The 19,317-nt window shown below is 39.2% G+C and overlaps 1 protein-coding gene across 2 annotated transcripts in view; it reads right to left on the reverse strand.

Moving 5' to 3' along the window:
• The window catches only part of LOC147161854 (leucine-rich repeat transmembrane neuronal protein 4), a 98,337-nt gene extending 80,255 nt beyond the window's left edge, over window positions 1-18,082 (reverse strand). Inside the window, exons 1-2 of one of the 2 annotated variants that reach the window (XR_015097274.1) lie at window positions 17,400-18,082; window positions 7,214-8,839 (exon numbers count right to left, since the gene is read on the reverse strand). Coding sequence is in view for 1 of the 2 variants with exons in the window: in XM_086096930.1 (XP_085953056.1) it covers window positions 7,278-8,839; window positions 17,400-17,403 (1,566 nt within the window). In the remaining variant the exon portion in view is untranslated. The remainder of the gene's footprint in view (window positions 1-7,213; window positions 8,840-17,399) is intronic. The other variant, XM_086096930.1, reaches the window with a different exon arrangement.
• Between the last annotated feature and the right edge of the window lie 1,235 nt (window positions 18,083-19,317).

The following is a 19,317-nucleotide window of genomic DNA, read 5'->3' on the forward strand; positions in this document are numbered from 1 at the left end:
AAGAAAAATGTTTTTCAAGATTGTTATTGGCCTTTATAATCGTAAAAAAGAATAATAATAATATTACCAAATCGTGTCAGTATGTGTTCATTTGGCAATTCATATTTTTTCTGTATTACAGCATATACAACAAAAAAATGGCGTGTTACATTTTGATGTTAAATGTTTGAGAGTTGATTTCATACCCGGAAGCGCATTCTTAACACTGTCTCTGTGTTGGAGTAGTTTTTTTAAAACATTTTTTTAGATTTATTTAGTGTTAATCAACTATTGTACTAAGTGTTATGGCCTCACAACATCATACATATATATGCCTTTCATGATGGCTCACTTAAGATAAAGTGAATATAATCATTACATCTTCGTTTTCTTGTTTTCTGATTAGTCTTTTTTTTTCAAAGAAAAAAGTAGTATAAATGTAATTAAAGCTAACTTTTGTAATAGGTGTTCTTGCAATTAATAAAAAAAAATACATATAATCAATTGAATTATTTTAACACTCTTGAGAGTGAAACTAACACCAACCAGGTTAGTAAATATATATATAAATATATCTTCAGCTGTATTTATGTAAGTTTTAACTCAACTTTGTAGAGTGTCGCGGATACAAACCCAGGAAAAGCGTTAAAATTGACTGTGGGACTTTTCATCCACAACCTATATGATAAAAATAATAATAATTAAGAATTAGATTGAACTCAGATATCATCTTTTTACATCGCCTGCAGCCTCATATTTTCACTGATTCATTTGATATTTGGATGCACAGGAAATGTGTCAGTTTTGAACCCATCATCATTCATTAGAGGGGAAAAAAGGGGGCTTTCACTAATCAGAGAATGGACAGCCGTGAATGAGCAGTGGCCTGTGAACTGATGCCTGCCAGTCTAGCTGTCAAATCCAATGGGCTGCTTCATTTCTTCAGCCTTCTGTTGGCCCTGCTTGTCCGCCTGTCGACTGCTCCATCCCCTTGAAATGGCTTCCCAATCCCACATGGGCCACAATCACTTGCCCACCCCTCAAATTTTAACCTCGTGTGGCCGGAGCTTGTTAAAGTCACTGACCTATACTCAGTTCTGTCAGTATAGTGCTAAACTCATCTTGATTATTTTGCCAACTTTGAAAGCAATCTGGGAATATTTACAGTACAGTATGACACAAATGACGTAAGACCAAAATTTTGGTGAAAATTGTGCCCCAAAGTTTTTAAACTTTTCAATGTTAAACCATTATTATTTATCATGTAATCATATCAAAGGTGAGTTCTGATTTGTATAAGTGGGCTATGTGCTTTACTGTTGTGTGCTGATTCCTATGGCACCTTAATGTTATCTTCAGTAACGACAACAACAAAAAAGTACCTTAGTTGATCCAACGTAAGTCAGCACTTTAGGCATTTTTCAACATTTAATCTTACAATATCCATCAAGAAAATTACAACAACTTAATTTAGGGAAATGGTGAGTTGGCTATTTAATAATTCATTTTTATTTGTTTCTATGCTATCTAAAATATATCTTTACATAAAACATGTATCCGACCCGTAGTACAATAAAACTTGACAGCTGATTTAGATTACCAGGCAAAAATATTTATTCAGTTTTAAGTGAGATTTGACACTGCTATTGGTTTTGTTTTGGTAGTCTGCTGTGTACTTCCTGTTTTAGTTCTATTGTCAATAGCTTGACAGGGCTGTCTGCATCAAGCATTGTGTAAACAAAGGACTTCGATTTGAATTCTCTGCAACTGGGGCATGTGAGTCCATCTGTTTCTGATGTTTGACAAGAACGAGCACTGACTGAAGATGTCGCCTGCAATGCTTCTCATGCTACCCGCTAACTAGCTAGCTGCTGACTGCTTCGCTGCCGCATCCGTGTCACTTGTGATCAAGAGGCAGTGTTTTATATTTTAGCGATACGCTACGTTTGTGGTTGATTTTGATGTCAGGGCTCACACGTTTTTCAACACCATTCTCATCCTGCCATAATTTCATGGCTCGTGCTTTGTGCGCTATGGCACAGACTTCACAAATTGTAGCACAGGGGTCATTTAGTGCCATTAGTTCAAACCCTGACTCACTTCATCAAGTGATATGGATCTTTATTCTTCTGTAGAGTTGTTTCCCCCCAAAACCTTCACCAGATTCAATAAACGACATCAAATAGGATCTAATTTACATTTAATTTATAACTAATGTTTACTTGTTGTCCTTTGCCACATTAATGTGGGAGTGTGGAATGGTGAATTCAGTTCTCTGAAATTGATGAGAATGCAATACGCTTATCAGTTTTATGACATTTTTGTAAATATTTTTATTTTGTATAATATTTAATAGGGATGGGCGAGTGACGATACCATTTATCTGTATTTGTGACGGTGGCCGATACAAGTATCTGCTGCCCTCGTGTCGTCATTTTACGATCAAGAACTAGAGATTAGAAATTAGAAGAATACAAAATTGCCATTCATTTTGTGAACTTTTAAGGGAAAATGCTATATGATAAAATGCTAACGTGAACTGTGCAACCAAATACAATAAATAATTGAGCACAGTCAACATTAGGTGAATTCATAAATTTGTTGTCCTTTACCTTACTTTATTTGAGAAAAAATACTCTCTACTGAAGTTACCTAAATTATTTATGATTGAAAATGATCTCTATTTTTAGTGTCACTTCCATCTATCCACTGTAAGATTGTTCGTTTATTCCATCTATTAGAACCTTTTCCACTTATAATTGTGTGTCTGGCTTACTTGCCACAATCTTCAGATTCGGTGGCCTTCATCAGTTTTTCATAAAAAAAAATTGAATTATGGGTAAATGACATAGCAGCAATCACCTTCAACTTCATCCCATCTACTGTAATCTCCTGTTCATAAATTTTTAAATTTGCGAAACATGGATAGATAGATGGTTGATTGTCTTAGGTTTTCTACCCTTTCCGAGTAGGGCAGTTTCTCAAGCATTTTCATCATCCTAAATACAACTGTGGCTTTTTTAAGCCAATCTGTCCAATGCCTCTGTCTAACAAGATATGAAGAGTAGCAGCAAGTGAAGCGATTTGCAGTCTGCGAAACAGACAAGGGACATACGTGAAACAGGCGAGCACAACTCGTGACAGGCAATTGGTTGGTTGAATTAAATGCATTAGGTTATATACCTTTTTTTTTTCAGAGGAAAAAAAAAAGGTTATATACTTATTGTGAAAGAGAAAAAAATACAGCATTATTTTCCTAGGTAGTTTAATTGCCATATTGGAGAGTTAACATCCTCATTAAGCATGGATCAAAGTGTGAGGTGGAGGAAGCAGTGGCATGGAACCAGAGTGTGAAACCGACAGGATTAGTGTATGAGAGAGATGTTCTCTCAAGCGAGAGCATGTTTGATGTCTCCCACACGGCTAATTGTAGACTGACGAATCCAACTTTTAGGAGTGTAGCATCTCCGAGAAATTATAGTGAGCTTTCTTGTCCTTGGCGAGCTTTCTAGTATTTGTGTTGATTTTTTTTCGCCCAAAGTAATTAACAATCGGACACTGACCTTTGACTAGAGAAAGAGAGTGACTGAATAAAAGTTAACACTGTACGGTGTTGATTTTAGAATTTCACCAAGCTTGCACTTTGCTTCTTCTTTTTCTACCAACTCGGATGGATGGATGGATGGTTTTATTAGAAACATGTATTCATTCGCACATTGTTCATGTAAGTGCCAAGTGATGTGACTATGTGCAACACATAAACTGTCTGGTAGCCCCTTTTCACATTCCACATTTTTCAAGCCTGAGGGCCCAGTGTCAAACGCAGGTAAAAAAAAAAATAAAAACACAGGTAAAAAAAATACAATAAAATACGCATGCTGTGACCAGAAACAACATGGACTGGAAACTGAATGCTCACTATTGATTAGCAAGTGAGTAAAATAAGGGAGGAAAGATCTAAAAGGCTCAAATGCATGATACAAAAGTAGAAATAAGCTATTCCAGTGCCAAACCATCACCATTGCAAAACCTGAAGTCCAACAAACACATAGATCAGGACAAACTGGACCCTTTATTCAAAAAGGTTGTCAAGTCCTGTCCTAAAACATCAATAACTGACATTATCTGGATGGACAAGACAGTTTGACAGTTTTTGTTGATGGCTTGACTGTTGTCTATCTGTTGTTTTATTAATGGATTGTATTAATGGTTTTTTTAAAGAGCAAATATGTAAAATAAACACAGTGATTTCCTAAATATGTTAGCAGAAAGTTCCAAATAGAAAAAAAAAAATACAGACGACAGTGAATCCCCATAATTCGCAGTGGATGGGGTCGACACCTGCCGCGAATGGAGAAAATCCAGATTTTTTTATTACCAAGATGGCATCAGAGCATTTTTTTTTCTATTAGACAAACTTATTTGGCCACAAGATGACACCAAGGCAATATCTTTATATTAGACATGGCTTTGGCCAAAATGGTCATACACTCGGTTTTACTGTAAGTAAAAACTGGACAAACAAAATAATTTTTTACTTATTGTAAATAATGGCCACGCTCCGCCAATTGCTAGTTCAAACACATAATTTTCGGTATGTCATTTTCAATTGGTATCATAGATATGTGAAATATGTCATTAGGAAAATATAAGTGAATGTAGGATTTGTTTTTAAAAGCTATTCATTCCTTGACAGATGAATTATCTTAGTCAAAATTAAAAAGAAATTGAAAAAAAAAACACCACAGTATTTTGTGGAAGTTGGTAAGAATCACACAAGACTGTGTATGAGATCCACAGGTCCTGATCATCTGGTCAAGGTACAGAGAGATAGAATAATAGAACAATCTCAGTGGAAAGATATAAATGTTCAAAGAGAGCTTTTCTCTTTGTCTGACATACCCAAATTCATGCCAAGAGAACTGATAGAAGAGAATCACGTAAAGAAAGGTTAGGTGAGTCAGGCGCCAAATCAAAATGAAAGAGTAGACCAAAGACAGCAGAAATAAGCAATTCCCACTCAGGAGAGATGAACAGATTTAAACCACTCCAGCCACAAGTCCATGCAGAGACATAGGGCCTGTGAGGTGAGCACGTGCCGCCGAATGATTTATGTCTGTACAGGGGGAACTAAATGTAGAAACAAGATCAGAGCACATTCTGAGATGAACTCTAGACTTTGCGGACTGCTGACTGATAGTTGCTGTCTACACTCCACAGTGGTAAAAGATGATTCAGTGGGACAGATAAAACCAGAAATCCCCCCCCAAAAAAGACAGTGCTCAGTTTATGAATTGATTCTGTTGCGTGACTGCATTAGTTTGTGAACCAAGGTAATGATTCCCTTTGAAAGACATTGAAATACAATTGAACTGTTCTAGCACCAGAACAAAGTTATATTTAAGCTTTTTTTTTTTTTTATCTGTGTCTGGTTAAAATCAAGTACTGTACAATATAGAAATAAGTAAAAACACATTTGATTAAAAAGAAAAAACTAAACAAATCACTCGGTCTTAGGCTTTTTGCATACAGTATTGTATGCTTTGGAATCTGCTTTGCATTGTGGGATGTGGCAGCCCATTTGGTTTAGCAGGATCTTATATCATATCTATAGCTTTTTTCCCCCTCTTTCTCCCACGCCTCACTTACAACTTTTTCTACATGGTGTCGGCAGGATCACACCCGAGAATGAGGCGCTTCAAAGTGGCTAAAGTCTTGGAATAACGCTATTGCTTGCAGTTTTCATGTTCTTTGGAGCCATACTGACAAAAAAAAGGACGATTCTTGCAGTAATATCGAGCTATTTATGTTAGTGAAACTCAAGCCTTAGGCGGTCATGCCAAGACTGTTCGTGATCCGCACATAGTGGTATTCAAATTGGATTCTGGACTCCTTATCACAAACTCAGAAGAAGTCTTTCTTCTTAATAAAGATTTGGTTCCCAGGTGGATTCTAGTCACCAAACAATTGTGGAAGACATCATCCTTTTTTATTCATCAACGTAATCATTATCTCATGCGTAAATATGTTTGGAAATTGAGCCACTATCTGATGATTTTTGGCAAAAAGTTAGCTATTTTTTGTGACACTGACATTCTTCTAATGCCAGATATATGCCTTGGCTCAAAAAAAGTTTCAAAGTTTCCATTAAGTCAATAAAGTTTGGGAAACACTCATAACAGGGACCCTGTTCTCAATAAAATGTATAGAACAATCTTGTAAAAACATGAGTCCTTCCAACGTTTCACATAAAGAGGACAGCAGTGTCAAAATGATACAAGTTCACTCAGAGCAACCAAAATTCCTAAAAACAATCTATGCCATTCATGCACACCAAATACAATACCTCTCTTGTCCAAAAGCCAATTTTTAAAACTATATTGCGGGGATGGGAATCTCACCAACTCATGATTTAATTTCCATTCACAGGCTGTTTACATCTGCATCGCGCTCTATCTAAAAATGAGCTATGGGAGCAATGTGTCTGGTCACAGTAAATGCAAACCAAAATTTTTCGAAAAAAATGTGCTGCTCAGGGTCAGAAACCTTGGTCTGAGCTGCAGGTTATCATAAATCATCAAAAAATGTCTTACAATAAAACAATGGACTATACAGAGGTGGCCCTTGATGAGCCCTGACCTAAAACCTTTGAGACTGCTGGAACAGTTTGTTCACATCAAAATGTATGTACTTATTCCAATGTATTACTTTAGTCATTTTCTTTCTTTAACAATGTGGGTACCAAAAATGTTGCCAATGTGCAGTCATTTCTTAAACAACAAAAAACAATGTGTGGCACAGGTCCCAAACTCCAGTCCTTATGGGCCACAGTTAGATTCCTCCCTCCTCTAACACACCTGATTCAAATGACCAGCTCACCAGCAAGTTCTGCAGGAGCCTGATCCTTTGAATCAGGTGTGTTGGAAGAGAGAATCATCTAAAACATGCAGGACTGCGCCCCTCAAGGACCAGAGTTTGAGAGCTATGGTGTATGCTTCTGTGTGTGCAGATAGCAGATAAAAGTCTGTACAAGAAGAAAAAAAAAAAAAGCAAGCTGCCATCTTAACGACGATATTGAGTTACAGTTGTCATTATGAAGTTATCACCTCCAGTCAAACATGAATCATGCAAGAGTTGCCATGGGCATTTAAACAGCGTTGTTGAATTATTGGACTACGGTATTTCTTTTTCTGTGTCTCAGATTTTGAAGTAAATATTCAGAGTAAATAATTACCTCTTGGCGTTTCCCTGTGGACAGAGTTTTGTTTAGGACGAGTGGCGGTGGTTTTGGGTCATACCTCACATTCTCGGGAGCCTGAGATGGTGTAAGTGCAGGTTCCGGTTCCATTGACAAGCACATCCATGGCCTCTGAATTGTTGGGTTTATAGTCCACATAGTACTCCTGCAGGGGAGAGCTCAAAGTACGTTCTGTTTCCTTTGACTTCTTGCGCCGCTTGCGGGCCGTCGATGAATTTTCCTGCAGTTGCTTCACACTGCTAGGATAGCGTTTCCACGACACGTAGATCACTAATAGGATCATTGCAACAGATAGAAAAAGGGCAACACTTCCTGCAACAATCTTATGAAAGGACACAGGCTCCAAATCTTGATCTGGGGGAAGTGCCACTGACTGGGTAACAGCTGATGAAGTTGGGCCCCTGATAGATCCTTCAGCTCGCTTTCCAGATCGAGTGGGTGAAGCCAGAATTGCTGGGTGATGTTCTGGCTGCTCAGAGACATTGGATGCAGTGGGAGGAATGCTTGCGGTGAGCATTGTCACTTGATTTGATTGACAAACACCGAAAGCTTCGACAGCATCCATCACTTTCTCACCTTGGGCCTTCTTTGGAGAAGCACATATCATAGTGGTTTCTTTTGCACCCCTAAATTTTCTCAGCCAAGAGACAAGAGGACAAATAGCTGGACCGCAATCCCAAACATTTCCAGCCAAGCTAATTGTAGTGACAGAGACCCAGGCATCAACCACCTCTTGGGACACATTAGTCAACTTGTTGGAGTCCAAATTGAGGGTTTGCAGGTTGGGCAAATACTGGTAAATAGCAGGATCCAGTTCTGACAGATCATTCCCAGACAAATCAAGTTTTTGGATGGAAGCCCAAATCCAGGTTAGGCCCTGGCTCATGGAGCGAATGCGATTCCACTGTAAGTAAAGTGACCGCAAATTGTAGAGACGAGGAAAATGTGAAAAATTTATCTTGGAGAATTGATTATGTTCCAGGTGTAACTCTGTGAGCTTGACTAGGCCAGAAAGCGCATTCCGAGTGATACTGCGCAGGCGGTTGTAACCCAAGTCAAGAAACTCAAGATTTCTGCAGTCTTGGAAGAGACGCAAGGGGAGGATCTTTAGTGAATTTGAGCGTATGTGAAGGCTGAGAAGCTTCCGTAGTCCTTGAAACTGCCCTGACTGCAACACTTCCAGTTTGTTGTATGACAGATCAAGGTTACGCAAATTGGGCACAGGATGGAACGTGGTGTTGTGAAGTGAAGTGATCTTATTGGAGCTCAAGATCAGTTCTTTTAGCCTGCGAACTCCCTGGAACGCCATCCCGTCGACAACTGTGATGTAATTGTGGTCTAAATAAAGCCAGATGAGGTGGTTCAGGCCAACAAACTGGCCGGCTCGAAGGTTCATGAGGCTGTTGTACCTTAACGACAGGCCTTCGCAACCTCCTGAGAGGTTCTTGGGGACGTCACGGAATGCACTTGACTCACAGTACACAATTTTTCCATCGCAGCGACAGCTCTTTGGGCATGGACGCTCTGTTTGAGCCGGGCTTGCTGCTAGCCACACCTGCATCAGCAGTTGGAGTACTATCCAACGATGTTGCAGAGCAGAGCCTGCATGGAAGGAAAGGAAAGCAAAAAAAAATCAGATAAGATAAAGTTTACAAAATTGAAAACATATAACAGGAAATATGTAGGGTTTTTTTGGGGGGTGGGGGGGGGGGTTGCTTTGTTTTTAAGATGTACAGGTCTTCTCTTCACAAGTGGATATTTAGTTTTGACAATTAAATTAGTTCAGTATGTTACGAATGCACCACAAAAACCATACCAACTCCCATACACTCCATGGCTACCTCAGTTCCCGGACGAGCCCCCATCTTTATGCAGGGACGGACTGGGAATATAATTCAGCCCAGTAAAATATTCATCAACAGACGGGGAAGGACGACGGACATGCATCAAATCCTATTTGTCGACGGGGGGCATCTTTCTGGCATTCATCGAATAAATAGCATAAAATCAAATAAACGCCCCGTCATATTAATTTATCTTATTACTATTACGGTTGTTTGACTTCTATGTCATGATCAATACCATTTTTGGGGTGGCGTGGTTCCGTGGTAGAGTGGTCGTCTCGCAACCCAGAGATTGTGGGTTCGATCCCATGCCATTGTGATCACGTGGACGTATCCTTGAGCAAGATACTAAATTCCCAGTTGCTCCTGATGCTGCGTCATCAGTAGGTGAATGAGTAGTCGAATGTAAAGCGCTTTGAGGGCCTTGTAAGGTGGAAAAGTGCTATATAAATAAAGTATCATTCCCCTTTTCAAGGTCATGCTCATGATTGCACATCTATTTTCACAGATATTATTACAACGTTTCTTCAATGACCAAATTACTCAAAAAGTAGCTTGATTGCCCACATGTTTGTCTCAAGCACACAACCATGTTCCCAGAGCAAAGAGCTCGCTGCTTCAACTATCACCATCGCAACAGATTCAAATGATTTGAAGCAATAAATAACTTTGCCTTTACTACCCCATGGCCCGTGTCAGCTACCTGCAAAATATATCTGTATGGCTGGCATTCAACGCTTGTGAGAAATCCTTTCCTCAGTTAATCCACTCAGCGTTGATTGCTTTATCACATTTTCTGTAGCGCCACTCTCTCAAACCTAATCCCACAATTTCCTCTTCCCTATAGACCCCAATGGGGCATCACAGTTTGTTTTGTTTCTCATATATACAAATTGAAACGGTCACAGCTCTTTACCATTTTTGTAGTTTTATAGGAAATTGAGAAAACTGAGCCATATTGGAAGGCAACAGCAAGAATAAGATGCTAATAGGCAACATTGAAGGCAATTGAGGGTCTTCTGCATTTACTTTGTGGCATGTGGCTCTTTACCACAGTAGAGATCCATTTTAATCAAGAGAAGACTGAAGGTAGCAAGTAAAATGCTCTAGGAATCTAACCACTTAAGTTAAAATGACTCTTTAGTGACTAACCTGTTTTACTGTGGGAAAAAAGGTGATTCAGTACATCAAGATGTTACGATAACTATGGTTGAGTTTGTCCTTTTTTTTGATGTTCCGTAATTATGACATTCTCTAAAGAAATGTTTTTTAGTTTTTGTTTTTCATGTACATACAGCTTTTCTAGCCAGAGTTAGCTATGGGCGGGGGGGCTGGTCTGTTTCTGGAAATGACCCCCAGCATAAATATTGTATTGCGTTTGTTCCAGGAATTCATGCTTTTCAGTGTGCAATGATGTTAAAAGTACATACACAGTTATGTCATATTTTGTAAGTTAACGGAAATCCTATATCTCAAAAACTTGACGTGATAAGAGAAAAACTGAGCTCAATTTTGGAATCTGCACCCAATTACTTACAAAAACTGTCTTCCCCAGTGATATGAATTTCTGTTCAAATATTAAGATTGAATTGAAATTTGGTCGATCAATTAAAATTACAAAATGCAAAAAAATTAATAAATACATTTAAAAAAGGAGTACTAGAGGGGGATGGACGTTTGCTTTATGACTGCGAAATAAAAGTCCAGTAAAATGTTGAGTGGCATAACGTCATATCATTTCTTGTTCAGAGGGGAGAAAGTCATTTGCATTAAAATTGTTCCTCTTTACAGAGTCACTAATGATCTGTCATTAAAATATATTGATTTCCCCTTGAGAAGGTGGTGTGGGGTTATGGTGTGTTCGAGGATAGCCTTTCATACGGCGATATAAATGTGAGGATGTGAATTGTGCATACAACTAGTTTTCAAAATATATGATAGGTAGGCAGGCACCGTGCTGGACATGTTAACTCACTCAAAGGAATGAGTCATGTTTAGGTTGAGTGGCTGATGACCTTGCTTGAACCTGTATTCTTTATGGATACTTCCACTAGACAGTGTTCATGGCTCCAGTTTCAGCATAATCTCTGCAGGATTTGTCAGCGATAATTCTCTAATATAGAATAGCCGAGAGGCATGATTGAACATATGCTTTCTAACATAGCCATTTCGTTTCGAGCCAAGCATCTGCGTATCCCATATGTGTGTTGGATGTGTTTGTGTGCGCTTGTCAAAGTACAATACAGAGAGAAACATTATTTTCAGAAGAATCTTTCATCATCCCTCGCAGATGGAGGGAACAGTTGTATATACATCATCAATCATGTTATTTGTGATGCTTTCTAAAATACGACAGAATAAGACTGTGATCCCATGTGTATAGTGAAGTAATTGTAATACACAAATTTGACTGTGGGAACGTGTGTGTAGGCCGTTAAAACTTTTTTTTTTCCAATTTAGATTTTAATCCCATGAGGTTGCAGATAACCCTCAATCGCTTGTATTTCCCATGCGCATAACAGATGTGACTGCCTTCTTACTCATTCTAAGGCTGCCTCATAAGACACCTCCCACCACCCTTACTGAAACCTTATGTGGTTAATGAGTGCTCTGTGCGCTAATGCCTCCTCTAATGACATTCACCAAGGTGCAAAAGTCACCCTCCGAGGTGTCTCTTTTACCCTTTACCTAATGTACTATTCTCCATAGCTTTGTTCTTCTCCTGTAGCTATTTGATGCACCTTTGTTGGATTTTAAATCCAACTAAAATCATGCAGCCTGTTCTTAACCTTTGCTGCAAATTCATACTTTTACTAGTTGTTTTACATGTTTATATTTCATGTTTGATTTCAGCTCCATTTAAAATGGGAATTTAACTTTTAACTTAACTGATGTGTTTTCTAGAACTACTTCCTGCTTCTGTGTCTAAAAATCATTGGAAATGTTGTCCTACTAGCCAAATGCTGTGGTTCCCGGTCAAACCCAATGCAAACTGAGCTTTTCTGGTGGCATTTGCTCAATATTACAATGCGGGTAGTAAACGTCACAGCAAGCTTCCGATAACTGCTGGAAGCAGGTAAAAAAAGGTTGGATAATGGTATGTGCATTGTGTTATTTCCAGCTGTTAAACTGTCATCCTAAAATAGATTTAGTATTAGCAAAAGGGATTGCACAACCAGAATGGCTAGCGGTTCAATTTGGTCGAAATCATTCCTGGTGAGAATTTACTGTAGGCTATATTTGATTTTCAGCAAAATTGTAGTGTCGCTGTTTTGGATTTTGAAAATCTGGTGACCCTCATTTAAAGGCACACCAGTATAGAACTAAACCATTGCTGTCCTCGTCATGACAGTTATTTCTGCCTTACAGCCTTAACACGTGGAGACAACGAGTGCACTTTACTGCGGCCCTTTAATAAAAGCAAATGTGGCTAATCAGCTTCGCGTATGGGCTCACTAACTGCTGCACTGTTGGGGGCACAAGTGCTATTTGGTGTCAGTGACACAACTAAAAGTATTGTTACTTCGCACAGACACCACACTGAAGCTGATGATCACACAGTGAACCCCTGCACTGCCGACTACCTATTAGTCTCCGATTATCTTTGGGATGATGGCAAGGCCTGCCAAGTTAGAACCATTTCAACTGTTGATATGAAACAATTGCCTGCCATGCCCTTGAATTGGTTTCACTGCACTGAGACTAGAAAACAGAGAGAATATTTTTGTGAATACACTGCACACATACATACAAGAGGACGAGTGTGTTTTGCTTTTCAATCTTGTCTGATTTCCCTTGATAGTAACGGCTCCATGCAGGTGAAGTGATAATAAGACTCAGAATAACAAAAATAAACAGCCCACACGGTTTGCACTCTGTCCCCATCGAAAGTCAGGTTTCACAAAACAAAAATCAGAATTGGAATTATTTGCATAAAAAACGTTGAATTCGACGCCCTCTTAAAATAATCGCCTAAGTATTTTTTTCTGATTTTTCAGGAAACACAAAAAAATTGAACTACTTGCATCATGAGTAGATGATTTAGGCAAAAAAATAAATGCAAAAAATAATTACGTAAGCAATTAATTTAACTCATTTGCTCCCCAAAAAATTATAAACACGTTCTATTTTAAATATTGCCATGGTCCCATGGTTAATGTTTTTTTTATGCTAGAGCATACTCTAGCTCTTTTCCCCAGTGTTTTCACCAGGTTTGTGAATAATTATGAAACTTAGCTATATTCTAATGCTAATTGCTCCAAAATGGAAACAGATACAAATATACTTTTCTGTTCTTTTTTTTTTTTACTGATGAAAGAAGAGACTCTAATCTTTCTTTTGGTAGGTTCCATGTTTTTATAGCAATAGAACACAATATTTTGTGGGCCTTGCAAAATCAGTCAAAATTCAGTAAAAAAAAAAGAAAGAAGAAGAAGCCGGGAGCGAAGGGGGTTGCTTCAGTGAAAATGGCTGGGAGTGAATGAGTCAAGAAGATGACAAATTATTATATTTAATATTGAAGCACCATTCGACGTTTTGAGTATCTGCTAACGGCCCAAGCTGTGAAAATCTGTGCACACGTTCATTAGAGGTATATAATGGAGAAAATGTGAATCAGTCAGTACTTTACATGACTCGCCAATTAAAGCATCATTTACAATATGTTCTCTTATACACTGCACAAATAGAAGAAAGCTAACCTATATTGTAATGCTTTGAAGTGGGCTGATTGTGAGATGTGCACACGCCATTCAGTCAATTAGTTGGACTATAATGAATCTATGTAAACACAGCAGTAGTCTTTGGAAGTACAGCAATCCAGTGGACCCCCTGCTTTTCGCGTCCTGCGAACAGTGAAAAAACGCATATAATTGACGCCTATTAAATTATATTGCATAAATGGTACAATAATTTGTACATGTAAATTGGAATGTTCAATTGCCTGAAAAGAGGCATGTTGTTGCTTATGTGGTCATTCAATATTATTTAAGTCACATTTGAGCCGCAGTGTGAGAAGAATGAATCAATAACTTGTTGTCACCCTGTATGTTGTGGATACAAATCAGGTCTTGTGTGCTGGGCACACCTGCTCTTACAGCATGTGTGTCAAATACACAGTCTTGCAACACAATGGAACCAATCACAGGTAGTTTGAAGCCTTGAATGAGGTAGCTGTATAAGGATAGAACAATGACTACAAAAGCTACAACTCTCCATGGTCATTACCTGTCTGAAGGATACTATGTTTGACTTTTGTGTCACAACAGCTGGTTTGCAACCAAGTGTCAATGCTGGTTGGATGCTTCAAAATTCAGATTTGAGGATTATAGAATGCTGCGTTTGATGTCAAACCTTGTCTATTTAACTCGACTAAAGGGAGTTGGGCTGGTCTGTAAAGTCTTCTTCACTGTCATGTTAAACTGTCATGTCACGTCATATCATATCATGTTGCGTAGGCTAGTCTTAATGCGGTGATCAGGGTAGCAAAAAAAAAGAATAAAAAAAGACATTTGTTGTTTGGTTATATCGGGGCGACTAAACGTCCTCTTTGGGTCCGGACATGTCCACTTCTTTACGTTCTGTGTGGGCATCTGTGGAGGTTTTATAAGTTCATGAACATGTCCAGTTTTCTTTTTTTTTGACCAGACCAATTAGCATGTGTGGAATTTGACTGATGCTTTGTGCGACAAATGGGAGGCGGAGTGCTTTTACCGGCGTACAGTAAGTGACCTACGACGATTGTGACGTGGACATGAGTACCGGCATGGCGGGAGAGAACTCGTATAAGAAGGCAAGTAGTAGGAGTTAGGACAGTCGCAAACGATAATGTTTTGTTACGACACATTGATACCAGAGAAATCTGAGCTGTGTTGGTGGCCCAGAATTGTAGCTCACTGGTAGAGCTCTGGGCTCCCATACTGGATGTGGGTTCAATCCCAATGTTGTGTGGATGCCGCCATAGTGGATGATTGCGTCTAGAGTGTAGTGTACATGCAGTTGTGCCAATATTTTATTTTTCATGTTTCTTGTAATGTTTTTCTTTGACGAAGAAGGTTCCAATTGAAGCAAAGCCTGGCGCTTTGAATTATTTTATTTTTTGACATTGTCCTCGCATCTTAGAAAACGTCATATCTGTCACTGTATGCTTTTTTAATCTTACAAACATTAATACATGGAATTAGTAGTGACTGTGCATTATTATAGACCACATTTTGATTGATCATTACCAAGAGCTTGTTTCTGCTTTGTTACTTCAGATCTTTTGGTTTTGACTTTTTTTTTTTGTGTGAATTCATCAATACGGAAGTACAAAAGATATTTACAGAATCAAACTACGCTTTTCCTCATGGGAACCTACATTATGTCATATATAGCGGGTGAATGAAAGTAGGTTCCTTTGCAGCCTCATGCTCAGAGAGAAAGCACCAAATGAGCTAGAGGCCTCTTGGGACTCAAACAAAGTAACTTTAGTTATATTGTCATTAAATTTAAGAACATGTTGTGACATCGAACTGTTATTATGTGAAAGGCAAGTTATGGGCTTAGTGAGGTTGCTGGATTCACTGGGCTTTAATGTCAGGTACAACTAAGTATCGTTGGAATAGAAGTGGAATGACACGCCATCTTGTAACTATAAATGACCTCGTCATATAATGTAATAGATTCTCACTTTTATAAGCTTTCATAGCCATTTATCAAATTTTGGGGGGGGATACAATTTGTATTTGTGCATATTAAAGACATGATATTTTTCTTAAGGGGCCCAGTGACCCCTGCCCTAGCATCTTCACCTGACATTTCAAGAATACTGCCTTTTGGATGCAGAGTAGGCAGCAGAAGGTCATCTGTTGTCTATTATTGGGCTAATTTGACCTTGCTTGCAAGCCATAGCCGACAGTATGAACATTATATGATATAACATTAAGGATTTCGTTTTTTTTTTTTTTTTTGATTAGACGGGCAGCTAAAAGGTAAAATCTGGTGAAATATGTTTGGGATGAAAATGTTATGGAGTTTTGCTATAAGCCCTTTGGTAACAGTTCTGGCCAGATCTTTAATGACAAGGTCCATGAAACACCAGTGTGCTGTTAATAAAGAACATCACAGACAGCTACACTGGTGGATAATTACGTTTCATCCCTATGTAATCATCAAATAATTGAGGGGAAACCATATGAGAACCGCATGATTGCGATAGATGTGAGGATACGCTACGCCATAAACCTCCCTTCACCACCATGAACATTCTGACACACTATTTAACAAACAAAAAGGCAGGCTGCCATGATTCACCCTCGGGTGACTTTCTTTTGCACATAAATTGCATTTAAGCTCCGAGAGCCATACAGTGTAGTTTTGCGCGCGTGCTGCTGTTGCTTATATTGATGCGGTGCAGAAACCCACCGTGGGTCAATATATCACGCTGCCTTACAATTAATGGCATAGCAGTACCAGTGAATTTGATCATCTGTACAGACTACTAGTTTCCAATGGCTGGGGGAGATTAGGCTACCACTGATTATACTACCGGGTAGGCAAATGATGGATAACACGGTCTAATTATACATAGTGTAAAAGTTAGTGCGTGTGTGTGTGTGTGTGTGTGCGTGAGCAGAATATATTATCAAGAGAGAATCAAAGTGAGGGGGGCGAGTGTGTGTGTGTGTGTGTGTATATATATATATATATATATATATATTGCACTGATCTTTAATGGCCGTATTACTGGACAGACTTTTTAAAGTCATAGACAGGCACACTTTTGGATCATCGATGTGCTACAATCGAGTAGTATAATTTTGTTTCTACCAGATTAAGGACATCCTAGATTTAGCGGTGAGCCACGCTTTTATAACATTGACTGGCTTCCAACATTGATGTGATTAGCATTCCTGTGACTCCTGTTCATGTCAGTGAGCCAGCCATTCAAATTGGTTAAGAGGGGGGGGGGGGGGGGGGGGGGCAACGATACACTAATTTGCAATGCACACCGTTTGGGTTTCCGTCATTGAGTGCACAGGCTTGCAAATTACAAATGAAGTCCCTTTAGTCTGTAATAAACCTTACAGCCAAATGGGGGTGGAGGAGGAGGGAGGCGGAGGGAGGTGAGTGCACTGCAGCGCTGCTACTGAAAATTAATGCACAGGATTCAGCACTCATTCTTAAAGCTTCTTGAATACGTTTTGACAGTGAATTCTGATTACGCTTTTGGTGCAACTAATTAATAAGGGCCAGAACGCATTGTAATTTAGGACTATGTTAGCGTTTCCCTTGCTATAGTATAAACTATGTGTTCATTGTTAAAGGGAGATACTTACCCATATCCGCGTATCTGTCAAGTCCAGTTAATGGATTCTGGTCCGCATGTCCGATAACAGGTATCGTCCTAATTCACAAGCCGGGTCTGAGCGCACCTGCCCCCGCTTGCTCTCCTGGGTGTGCAGTCCGGTTCAAATGTGCACCCAGCGCACAATTACCTCCACTTAAGGATGGTTCGATTGAATCTATACAATCCCAATTCAAAATTCCACGTCCACGCTTTTGCTGCAAAAGCGACCGCCGCGTCCAAGTTGGAGCCAAACAGAAATGCCCACTGCAGCAGGCGCAGTCCCATCCAAGTGGACCGTGGAGATCTCCTCATGCACCTGAAGATTCATCACGAACCCCGTCGCACAGCCGCTCAATTAACGTAATATTTTTCGATTCCCCCCCCCCACCAAAAAAAAAAAAGAGCAAGCAGCCTTTAGATTCCTCCCCCGTGTAGGGCAAAAGCTCGGTGTCGTCTGACTGGAGGGATGCTCAGTCTAGACCGCCCATGGCGCACAGAGCAAAGTAACGCCGCTTTCTTCACAAGTCAACGCAAAAACTCACCAAATAATCCAATATCCAAATATGCACCTTTTCTCGCACACGTGCCTTCCTCGCACACGCAGTTCAATCGGCGTGACGCTTCTTGTTTAATGCGTGCGTCTGCATCCCCGAGCAACTTTAACCAGGCAGAATCCGAATGCCCTCTCCTGGCGGCTCCGAAACCCACGCGCACGTCCCTTCAAAGTGGGTCGGAAATAAATATTATCTGGCCAATATTGACGGCGAAGATCTACAGGGGTGTTCTTAATGTCACGCCAGACTAATATCTTTATTTGTGTAGCCTACCGTAATAATGCAAACAGATGGGAAAACAGTTACGGGAGAAAAATATTTTCCAGCTCATCAGATGTGGCGTATCCATGTGTGCACACATCTGTCTTTGTCTTTCCAACTTCTTTGATTAGGGAACTCAAATTTTCAATCATTTCCTTCTCGTAATGAGAGTTTGGTATTTGGAATTAATCTCCTCATATACTTGTCGTTTAACCTCTGACTGCACACATTAAATGTGCCACAACAAAATGTTATTTTAAACTTTGGAGCATACGTTTTTTGATATTGTTCCTACTAGAGGAGCTACATTGCTGTGCACAACTGTATCATTAGATTTGGTGTTTTATTCATTCTGGCACGATTGTGAAGTATTGTAGCCTACCTCCACTAAGGCCAAATTGCTTAGAAACAGTATTTAGTGCAAACTTACTTATGTTTGCCGGTCTTTTCACAAAACCACATGATTCAGGGAGGATGTTGACTAGACAAAGGGCTGCAGTAGCTATTCCCAGACTTGGACTTGTCTCAGAGTCAGCCATTAATCTCGTAAAATATTTGTATCTACTCGACTGAGTCCAACTCCACAGTACATTTTGTAGAGTGCATTTTACTCTAAAAAGAGACTATTTGGTCCTACTCTTAACACACTAAAATGTACACTTGGAAGATAGTAAAGTAAAAAAAATTTACTCTAAGTATTTTTACTGTGTACGAGAGGATTGGCGTATCCCATGACAAAAACCTAGTTACGTTTTTTTTTCACTCAGAAATTCTAAGTAAATTTCAGAAGGAAAGTTTTTTTAGTGCATTTTATTAGTTTATTAAAAAAATTTAAAAGTTACACAAGTGTTGAGAAACAAACTCATGACTTTCAGCTTGGGAGATGGCCACTCTACCAGCTGAGCTATGCCACTTCTACGGTTTGCTCCAAAAAGAGACAAAAATACATTCTCTCATACGCAAAATATTTTACTCTCTTCCAAGTGTAAATTTTACTCTGTTTAGAGTGAGACCAAATAGAGTCTCTTTAGAGTAAAATGTACTGTGTTTTTTTTTCCTGAAAATTAACATCCTCCTTCAAAAGAAACTTCA

The sequence above is a fragment of the Leptonotus elevatus genome, chromosome 15 (assembly GCF_054856555.1).
Source record: "Leptonotus elevatus isolate MCC_2025b chromosome 15, RoL_Lele_1.0, whole genome shotgun sequence".
Taxonomy (NCBI): Eukaryota; Metazoa; Chordata; class Actinopteri; order Syngnathiformes; family Syngnathidae; genus Leptonotus; species Leptonotus elevatus.